Genomic DNA, 10807 nt, shown 5'->3' on the forward strand with positions numbered 1-10807 from the left:
GTGGAAAATGTTTTCGCCGTGTGACCATTACTTTAGCGGAAATTGCTGTATGGGTTTCCTGGTGCAACATTTATTTCTGTGTCAAAATGGCGAACGTAGGCGCCGCCGCCGCCGCAGCCGCCGCCGCAGCTGCTGCTGCAAGAGACCCAGCTGTTGATCGTTCACTTCGATCAGTGTTTGGTAAGTCAGTGTTGATGCTTTATCAATGTTGATGCATTACAATGTATGTTGCGTTAAAAAAAAAAAAAAAAATCTAACACATGTGACACAATGGTCTCTTGCTTTAGCTTTAGCTAAGCTCTAGCTAGTGGATGAAAACAATCTTTACTGTTAACCAGCTGTGATGAAACCTCAAAGACAACTGGATTTGAGAAAAAATACAAGTAGACATATGTTGCTATTTAAGTTTATTATTTATGTGTAGCTGGTGGTCTGTTTACCTCAACCCGGCCACTCAGGATGCACCATGCAGAATGCACCATGCATGTGTTCTTTCATTGGCAATAAATAACAAATATCATGTGTACATATCCACATATAGTTTTAAGCAATGATATTTGCTTGATTGTACCGTGGACATTGTGGTAGCATACACCCGTGGTTGGTTTTAGTTATTTTGTTATTTATACATTGCTCAAAATGTAAAACTTGTGACATTGTATGGAGAGGGCACTATTTTGGTACTGCAAGTGTATATATTATAGAAATGGCTAGAGAAAACACTGATCAAGGCAACTAGGTTTTATGAGACACTGAATCGTGGCTTTATCCTTCTATGGAGCCCAACTGTATTTATTTAAAGTAAAATTATAACTTTGAAACTAACCTTTACCAAGCTAATCTTGTTTGTCTCTTATTTTATTTTATTGTGTTTATGGTGTGTAAATTTTAGTGGGAAACATTCCATATGAAGCTACAGAGGAACAACTGAAAGATATATTTTCTGAAGTAGGACTTGTGGTGAGTTTCAGGTAAGTTTACTCATATCTGCTGATTGTGATGATGTAATATAATGTTTTTACAGTATGGTTGGGTGCATTTACTACAGAAATTGTTATACATATTTAAATACAAAAATATTTGTTTTCAACTCTGCAGGTTAGTGTATGACAGAGAAACAGGAAAGCCAAAGGGTTATGGCTTCTGTGAGTACCAGGACCAGGAGACTGCTCTCAGTGCTATGCGCAACTTGAATGGCAGAGAATTTAGTGGTCGCGCACTTCGGGTTGACAATGCAGCAAGTGAAAAAAACAAAGAAGAGCTTAAAAGTTGGTGTTCTTCATCATTATTCCAAGATTAAAAGCTTGCACATATTTAACTGCCTTTTATGTGGACAGGCCTGGGCACAGGAGCTCCTATCATCGAGTCTCCATATGGGGATAGTGTACAGCCAGAAGAAGCCCCAGAATCCATTAGCAGAGCTGTCGCCAGTCTACCACCAGAACAAATGTTTGAACTAATGAAACAGATGAAGGTACACCAGTTTTTGTTCTTTTAACAACACACTTGTTCACTTGTTTTTGACACTGAAAAATGTTTATTATGCTGTTACATTTTACTTTTTCATACGCCCTATGAGAAGGTCTAATGTTATTGTTTTCTTTCTTAGTTGTGTGTGCAAAATAGTCCACAGGAGGCAAGAAACATGCTGCTACAGAATCCTCAGTTGGCCTATGCTTTATTGCAGGCCCAAGTTGTTATGCGCATAGTTGATCCTGAAATAGCTTTGGTAAGTTACTACCTATCTTAGTTGGTCTTGCAGATGTTTAATCTTTTATGGTTTATGGTAAGTGTTTGTTTTTTAATATGTAGAAAATGCTTCATCGTCAAACTACAGTCCAACCCCTTGTTCCAAGTGGACAAAGTGGGGCCACACCAGTGGGTAACCCGCCTCCCGCCCAGCCCAATGCTCCAGTCTCACAGCCACAGCCTGTGGTATGAGCAAAATGTCTTACACATTTGTTTATAAAATGTCACTATAATAACACATTGTTTTCCATATGTGGTTGCATGAATAGCCTGGGATGCATGTCAATGGAGCTCCTCAAATGATGCAGCCTCCTAATATGGGTGTGGTTCCTGGACCTATGCCTGGCCCTGGGCCAGGGCCTTCACCTGTCGGACCTCCAGGTGATTGTTACATTTTTGGTTTTGTTCATACATCAAAGTGGATTCTCCACCTAGAGAACAGCATTGCATATTTAACAACCTTTGACGTTTAAAGGTGCTCTGTCTGTCATCTGCTTCTCACCATGGAGATGTTGCCTGGAATGTTCCACAGTGTGAAAAGTTACATAGTGCACATTTAACAAATTATTTGACAATATTTACATTATTGGAAAAGCCGTTTCTCCACTGGTTTAATTTGGAAACAAGTCAAAATGGCCAGCAGAGGGCAGAGCACGTCTAAACAAGAGATTGATGGTTGATTCTTGGAGTAGGAGAGGATAATTTGAAGAAGGAAATTTTAAGATATTAAACGCAGGAAAACTCCCTAGTATTGTAATGCAATGCCAAGACGTTACGGTAAGCACACATGTTAGGGAGGGCCATCTGTTATGAAAGTGTATAAGAGAATTACTTGTACAGAAAGTTGTACAGCAAGGGCATCTGCAGACATCTGTAAGCATGTCAGATCTTCCGTCCCCAATTGTTCCTTCGCTACTTCTTCAGTATCTTTTGTTCTTCTCATTTTTAATGCTGGCTCAGGAAATCTACAGCATTCCCCTACGGGATCATCCAGCCCAGCTGCTATCGAGCGGCCACAAGGTATCACTGTATCCCTCACCTCTTGTGAGGTAGTAGGACAGTTGCAGGGATGAATACATGTCAGCTCAAGTTGAGTTTTACCAACTAAATGTCCTTAGCTGATTTTATCTTGCATGTTTCCATCCATAAGCTCACAGCCACACCATTTTTTCAGAGGATATGGCTGTGTATCCTCAAGAAAGGGTTTTACATAGTCAAACTGGGTTTATGCCAAAGTCAGTCCAGGTGTAGTTTGTCCCATCATTGTTGATAAATGGAGTTAACGCTGAGTTGCAGTAGAAACATACACACAAGTACAATCCTGGTCTGGACACATGTCAGTTGACTTGGCCTAAGCACACACTTATCTTAAAACACTTGTATCTACTGTCTTTTTTTGCTTGACCAACCAGTCTGTTCTACATTCTGTTTGAATCCAGAAGGGACTGGAACCAGACAATAGTGTGTGAAAATCCTCTGTCCAAACTTGACAGTCTAACCACAGATGCTAATTTGTAGCACATGTTTCAAATGTGGAAGATGTCTTCTCTTGTATCATTCAGAGCAAAATATTCTTTTATCTGAGATAAATTCGATTGTTGCTTCTGTAAAAATCCATGACGTTTTTTCACGTGTAAGCAGCCGTGTTAGTTTTTGATGCAAATGGAGTATGCGCCTCTGATTCGTTAGTCTACCTGTCAATCACGCCAGGGAGACAGGAGACAGCTCCAGATCTACATGTTTTTGTAAAGTTTTGTCAAAGTGTGTAGTTCTGGCTGATCAGGTAAACTAGCTTTTCAGGGTAGTCACGGTCAATGCCTTTCAGATGCCAGTCTTCTAGTAATTAGCCCATAAACTTCTACATTGGTGCGTTATGCTTATACAAATTGCAAAATATAAAAAAGCATATTCCTTTGTATTTTGAATGAAAAAGACAAAAAACACTTGATTGCATTTTCTGAAGACTACGTGCTTTCTTATGTGCTGTTTTGTGCTTTCCACACGCAGGCCTGTGTGGTGTCCCATTGAAACCTTTTCAGTGGTGAATTAAAAATGTACAAAAAAGTGCAGTAGAAATGGTAGGAGCTGATCCAAGCTGAAGATTGAGCTAGTTTTAGCCTAAGATTTTTCTAAACATTGAAATACATTGAAATATATGTTTGAAATCCATCAGACCTGCCTGCAAAGATCTTGGAGTAGAGTAGGTTGGGTTTCAAGTATTGCACAGAAAGGAAGGACTGACAAATTAAGAGAGCAGAAATATCACCTTTTGCCATGGCTTGGAAGATAACGCATGAAGTTTTTGTTTTGTTCATTTTAGCAACTTATTGGAGCTTGTTGAGTTTTCTTGTGATTGATTGACATGCACAACTATTCAAATTCTAACAGTTTAGATTTTTTTAATAGATGATCTATCTAGTAGTAGTACCCTCTTTTAGATAGCTATATGAGTTCTGTTGAAATACATTTTTATTGCCTTCAGGACCAGGTGGTATTCCCCCGAGAGGTCTTTTAGGAGATGGTCCCAATGACCCCAGAGGTGGAACTCTCTTGTCTGTCACTGGAGAGGTGATTGATCCCAAGTAAGACGAGCAACAAATGTTTATCAAATGACAATCCATTTTACACTAACTATATCTTCAATGTGTCAATGTAGTCGAGGTTACATGGGAGCCCCACCTCCACTCCAAGCACCCCCTGTGCACATGGGCCAGATGGGTACTGGACCTCCTCCTGATATGAGAGGGCCTCCAATGGACATGAGGGGTCCTCCTATGGGTGAACCACGAAATATGATGGGTGACCCCCGAGGGCCCCCAATGATGGAGCCTCGTGGACCTCCAATGGAGACGAGAGGTAGTTGCGCAGTTGATTTTGAATTATACCCTTCTTCTAACAAGAAGTTCTTTGTCTTATAATGACAAGGAAATTATAAGTGTGCATATTGTTTTACCTTTCTTTGGAATATCTTTCACTTTTCTCTTATTTTGGTCAACTTTCTCTAGGTCGTGACCCCCGGGCTATGGATGCTCGCGTGCCTGCGGGTAATCAGAGGGTTCCTATGGCTGGAGGAATGCCAGGTCCTGTTCCCCACAATATGGGTCCTAATGCTCCTCCACCTGTGAGACCAGTAAGGGCTGCTACTGCCTAAATAGGCTTCATCTTCATTTATATGTTAACCATCACAACCAGACACTGATGATACATCTGCTATTTTTCCCTTAGGCCGGAGGAGGTTTTAGCCCTGGACAGGGACCTGTCTCTTCTCAAGACCAAGAAAAGGTGAATGCCACTCAAATCTACACATTTACAAATATACACATGCCAAAATTTTGTTTACATTTCTTGCATGTCCTGCTCACAACCAATAACTTGTAACATTTTACAGTAATGTCCTGTGAGGAGGAAATATTCATTATTTACTGGCTCCAGTGGTGCCTCACCCTTTTTTATTGTTAATGAATAGTTTTTCCTCCATTGTCTGTAGGCTGCTCTCATTATGCAAGTGCTGCAGCTCACCCCAGAACAGATCGCCATGCTGCCCCCAGAACAGCGACAGAGCATCCTCATCCTCAAGGAACAGATTCAGAAGACGGCCAGTGGAGCACCTTGATCATACCATATAGGTATATGAAGTTTAATGAATATAGTTATACACCACATTTATAAAGCATTTACTTTATTTACATTTTTTTTCAGCCACTGAAACCTGCTGAAACATTCTGAGAAAGTTTTTGCTTATTAAGATTGTTGTAAACATTTTGTTTGTACCTGTCTGTTCTGTACAGTTGTCTAGAGCCAACATTTGTGAATTTATGGTATATCAATATTGACCTCTCCAAATACAGAATACTTTTTTCCCAATAAAAAATAAAAACACATATTTTGCTATCATTTAATATAAAAAAACAAACAAACAAACAATGGATATGTTATGTACTGGTGTTAATTTAACATTGAAGATGACATTTCCTTGTTTAACCTTGAGTGAAAATTGTATTTACACAATATCAAACTACAAAACTATTTATACCAAGGAAACTTTCTGAGTGACGTCGTTATGTCTAGTTAATTTCATTGAAATTTAACCAATTACAAACACCTAGTCAGGGATTTATTCATTTAAAAATTGCAATATCACCCACTGCTTACATAATCTGTCAAAAGCTCTTCCACACCCAGCCTAATCATAGGTTAGTGACTACCTATGCTCAAATAATCCATGTACACTGTTGACATGGGAGTGTTGTAGTGACTGATGACACTAGATAGAAGTTTGAAAAAACTACTACTGTATTCATAGGGCATCAATTGTCTGTTGTTTATGAATAGTGTAAAAGGGTGGTAGAATCAGAAGTTTTCTTTGTTGAAGTAAAACTTTGTCTTTCGAGGGTCTACATCAGAGAATTTGGCACAGTTCTTCTCTAAAACTTTGGCCAGGGCTGCTGGGCCACATAAGAATGTTCCCACCACAGACCTGAGGGCGGTAGAAAATGTTAAACCTGTTATGCTGTGCACACTGGCCTAAATATGACTTAAGGGGCAGTGAATGTAAAAATTAGACCAAAAACTATTGCTACTTACGTGGGATTCTCTTTGCGAACTTGTTCAAACTCTTTATCCCAGATGGGCCTGCCAATGTTTGTTTTTTGTTTTAGCCCAGTCACCACATCTGTGTCCTTATCAAAGTTGATGTTGAAGAAGTCAGCCTTAAGAAACATACAAAGGAAATTATAACATTCTCACAAATTGTAGTAGACATGAATAATTGTTCTTTGAACTACGCACCAGGCTTTGATCCCACCCAGTAAGGTAGAGCTTGTAAGTGAGGAAATGACCCATTCCTCTCTCCTCCATTTCTGTCTCTAGCACCTGGAGGAGGTCGGCAAACCATTCAAAGGCGTAGGTTTCCCGGCACAGCCAGTAGAAATAGATCTACACCAGGAAATAGAAGCAAACTGTCAAACAATTGTTCTTTTACAAAATAGATAGCACACCCTTTGACATGGGTGTATTGAGAAAGCACATAATACAAAAACAAAGACATGTTTTGTTCATGCTTCAAGTGCAGTGGTGTGTCAGTGTTGTGAAACAGATACATGGGTCAGGATTATGAAATCATTGTTTTAACCTTTCTGGTACGCAGCTTTGGGTCTGACTGTTTGAACTTGTACCAGATAGATTTGAGTATGGAGGCAAATGGAGTCACTCCAATCCCAGCACCAACCAACATGGCAACCTCATAGTCAAAGACATCCTCACTGGCTGTGCCAAATGGGCCATCCACACCGAGCCTAAAGAAGAAGATGGTTTTGTAAGTGTAATGATCATGAAAGATAATATTATTAATTTGAGCTGAAACAACTAAAAGTATCACATAAATCAGAAGCGAGGTTGCATTTTGCAGTGATATTTAGCAAACCAAACTAAGTTACTGGATGAAATACACAAGTAAGTGTAATGTGCTCCTCTAGCGCCCTTATAAGTAGTCCGACCCCAGAGCCTTACTAATACTTAAAGACAACAAAATCTTTGGATAATAACAGATAAGTGATGTGGACTGACTTGGGTCCCTGGGCTCCCGCTGGCATCTGCTCCATGATGTTGATGAGTTTGTTGGTCCAGTCTCCAGCCGAGCGGATGTGCACACTGAAGAAGTCCTCCTCGGGGGCAGAGGTCATGGTGAAAGGATGCCACTCGAGCTGTGAGATGGACGGGCAGTTGATGAAGACGTACTGACCCACCTCCATTTTAAATCCATTTTTCACCAGTTGAAGCTCCAGTACTTTGGAAGGTCTCATCACAATCTGAAATACAATAGGGACGTACAATATTAAAATAACAACAATACAAAAAATGCATGTTTAATGTCTTAAAACCCCACAAAAATACTAGTTACCTTTCTGTATGTGACAGTCTGGGTGTAGCGAATAAAACGAAGAAGTCGTTCACAAAGATACAAAAACATGGGCCCAATAACCCACTTCCAAGTCTAGAGAAGTCAAAAGATTCTTATATTACAGCATTGTGATATAAATGTAAAACGATAAATATATAAATGCTTGTATGTTGGACCTTTATGACAAACCTGTGGAGACCCTCCGGCGAACTGGGGGATAGGACACTCTTCCTCTCCCCAGTCGTCTATATCGTCTTTGCAGTGTGTAACATTATGAGGTGGGTCTGTTTTCTGCTGGCTTCGCACAATACGTCTGAAGGCAGATAAATGTAACATTCAAAGAAACTCCTTCCAAGCTATAATATGAACGTGCCTGATGGATATACTGTAAAAAAAAAAAAAAACTCACCCAGCTCCATGGAAAACCAGCCCAGCGAAGAAGATGACAAAGAGGTGATGCGTGTACCAGAAGACTTCGAAATAACTTCGCCGGATCACCTCCATTGAGGAAGTGATGATGAGGATGAGACACAGTGTAATAATGACCCCAGTGAGGCCAGCAATGGTTGTGAACACAAAGTAGGTTGGAATCTGTTGTGGATCCTAGAAGAAGACGTGGCAGTAATGTAAAAATGACTATCCTTTACGGGGACAATAAAGTGTACTTTAACTTAAACTTAAACATTATCTCCATGAAAAGTTACATAGTGCACCTCCCCATGTTGGTGGTCTCCATGGAGATACTATTATTGCTTTGCTTAGAATAGTCTGCATAATGGCATTAATTTTATCTCTTGTGCATTTATAAAATTCCAGGAGATTCAAAAAATACCTGGAAAAACATGCATTCTCACTGAGAGCAGACTTGTGTCATCACAGATCTGAGCTGTGGCTTAGTCAGGTGTCATCATCTGCTTGTTTCCATAGAGATTTGTTTAATACCATACTGTGGAACAATTCTAGGCAAAGCAAAAACATCTCCACCAGGAAGGTTACATAGTGTAGATTTAAAATGCATTTCCAATAATCAAATCTTACCTAGGAGAATACATCCAATCTTTATTACATACTGAAAGATAAGGTGGAGGTTGTAAATGACAATACACGTTAACTACTTACAATGTCAGTTTTCCGAATTGGGTTGAGATAAGTTGTATTCTCTGTGTCCTCCAGATTTGACAGAGCCGTGCTTAGTTCATCATAAACTCCCTGTCTGCTGTTGTTGAGCCACTCCACGTTCAGTAAATGGGCGATCATGTGAACCGCTGGGAAGGAAAAGAGAGGCAAAAAGGTGAGTTTGGCTATACTTGAGAGGATACACATTTAGTAGACAAGAAAGTTGCTAATCTATATTATGCTGTGATAAGGTCAGGGAAAACCCACCATTGAGCAATAAGTGCTCAGCAAATATAATATAATATAAAATCTATTATTTACATTCCTGAATCACCTTACCACAAAGGAATGCTTATTTTGAAAATTTTAATAAAGAGCAGAACTTATTTAAAAGTTTGACAAATGCATTTTCCAGTAATTTTGGGGTTTAATAATTGAACAATTACGATGATTGACACAAAGAGATTGTATTTTGCACAAGTGGATTCCTAATAAAACCTTTTTTGATCTTTAATAATAAATGTAATGAATAATTTTAATAAATTTGAACTAAAAGGTAAAGGATATCTCACCTGTCATCAGTGCGATCATGTAGGCAACAAGCTTATGGAAAATTAAATTCTTGTCAAGCTGCTGTCGCATCGGTCTTCCACAACACTGACAAAATAAATAATCATGTAAGATAGATAGATAATATCAGGGGGAAGCACAAAATATTCATGCCACAAAAAAAAAAAAAGGAACATTCATATGTTTCTTACCACAAAAGAGCCGCGGAGCAGAGACAGGAGGTTCCTACACACAGGGAGCAGGATCAGCATGCAGTTAAAATTGAGGACAGCAGCAGGAGCTCTGGCCCAAGCCAAAGCAGACTGTGAAAGAGACAAGAACAGTTGGTGGACACTACATATATATCCGTCAGATAGTGAGGTGTTCATTGGTGCAGAGCCTTCACTCACCCCTAAGAGATGTCTGGTGTAGAAAAATTGATCTCCCAAGTCATAAAAGAAGTAAAACCAAAGAAAGAGGAAGATGTTGATGCCCATCCACACAACCTTAAAGTTAAAGAAGGAGAAAAATACTTGATTTATTTATTTTATTCCAATATCCAATGCAATTTCAAAGTTGTTATAAGATATAAAATTATCGGCACTTTACACGTCGGTGCATTTTTGGACTGGACTGAAAATTAAGTACTAGTGATTAAGTACTTTCTATAGCCGATGATTTTAGCACATTCATGGTGACATCCTGATTTAAGGTTTTGAGTTCAAGTCCCATCTTAGAGAAAAAAAAAAAAAGCCACGAATTTCACCAGAAAAAAATAGATTTCAATGGCTTTGTCAATCGCTACTACATTTTAACCCATTAACAATTCTCAAAATCTGCGTTTATTCTTACGGGTAGAATGTACCTACTTCAATACCTCTAGACATACTTAGCCTAATTATACTTTTACTCCTACTTGGGCAACTGCCCGCCGTTGATAGTCTGGAGGCGACCCCAGAGATTTCTTTGCCTAGCGCAAGATCTGAAGATGCTCCTGACAGGTCCCCCAAGTGGCATTGAAGGATGGGTCAAATGCAGAGTACACATTTCCCTCGGATACGTCAACGCGTACCTAAACTTTACTAAACTTTATATCGAAGAGCCACTCAAAACTCACCAGTATGAATGCACTGAGTCCATTGTTGATGATCCAGTTCCCCATGTTGCTGGCGTCCACAGCTCAAGGCTCCGAGAGTCTAAGCATCTTCAGCGCCTCTGGACTTGTGATTTATATCGTTCGGGTAAAACTCCGCCCGTCTCAAGAACACTAAATCGCACACAATTATTAACAGGCACACGGAAATAAAGCCACGATGCTGTCATTTAGATTTTAAGTAGAACTACATTCCGACCTTGGGGTTGAGAAACAGGACTATTGCTGGAATGAGGAAGTTAGGAGTAGTGAACAGACAGACAAGGGTTAAAATGCTAATATCAACATATTGCATAAACTTGTACCATGTCACTAAACTTACCATCAGTGTACTTAACTAT

The 10807-nt window shown here is 39.5% G+C and overlaps 2 protein-coding genes across 2 annotated transcripts; one reads left to right on the top strand and one right to left on the bottom strand.

Annotated features, from left to right (window-relative positions):
• The first annotated feature begins 78 nt into the window (after nt 1-78).
• cstf2 (cleavage stimulation factor, 3' pre-RNA, subunit 2) lies at nt 79-5630 on the top strand. Its single transcript, XM_020923395.2, has 13 exons — nt 79-180; nt 893-971; nt 1099-1268; nt 1338-1474; nt 1610-1729; nt 1813-1935; nt 2019-2130; nt 4232-4331; nt 4406-4605; nt 4755-4879; nt 4975-5031; nt 5237-5375; nt 5449-5630. The coding sequence occupies exons 1-12, from the start codon at nt 87-89 to the stop codon at nt 5360-5362; spliced, it is 1443 nt and encodes a 480-aa protein (XP_020779054.1). The 5' UTR covers nt 79-86; the 3' UTR covers nt 5363-5375; nt 5449-5630.
• On the bottom strand, nt 5355-10711 carry nox1 (NADPH oxidase 1). The gene is made up of 13 exons (XM_020923394.2): nt 10431-10711; nt 9724-9819; nt 9526-9636; nt 9337-9421; nt 8768-8913; nt 8058-8251; nt 7838-7961; nt 7649-7741; nt 7315-7556; nt 6881-7043; nt 6538-6684; nt 6334-6458; nt 5355-6226 (listed from the first exon to the last, which is right to left on the bottom strand). The coding sequence occupies exons 1-13, from the start codon at nt 10473-10475 to the stop codon at nt 6100-6102; spliced, it is 1698 nt and encodes a 565-aa protein (XP_020779053.1). The 5' UTR covers nt 10476-10711; the 3' UTR covers nt 5355-6099.
• Between the last annotated feature and the right edge of the window lie 96 nt (nt 10712-10807).

Source organism: Boleophthalmus pectinirostris, unplaced genomic scaffold (assembly GCF_026225935.1).
Source record: "Boleophthalmus pectinirostris isolate CB_2022bp ecotype Guang Dong unplaced genomic scaffold, ASM2622593v1 HiC_scaffold_23, whole genome shotgun sequence".
Classification (NCBI taxonomy): domain Eukaryota; kingdom Metazoa; phylum Chordata; class Actinopteri; order Gobiiformes; family Gobiidae; genus Boleophthalmus; species Boleophthalmus pectinirostris.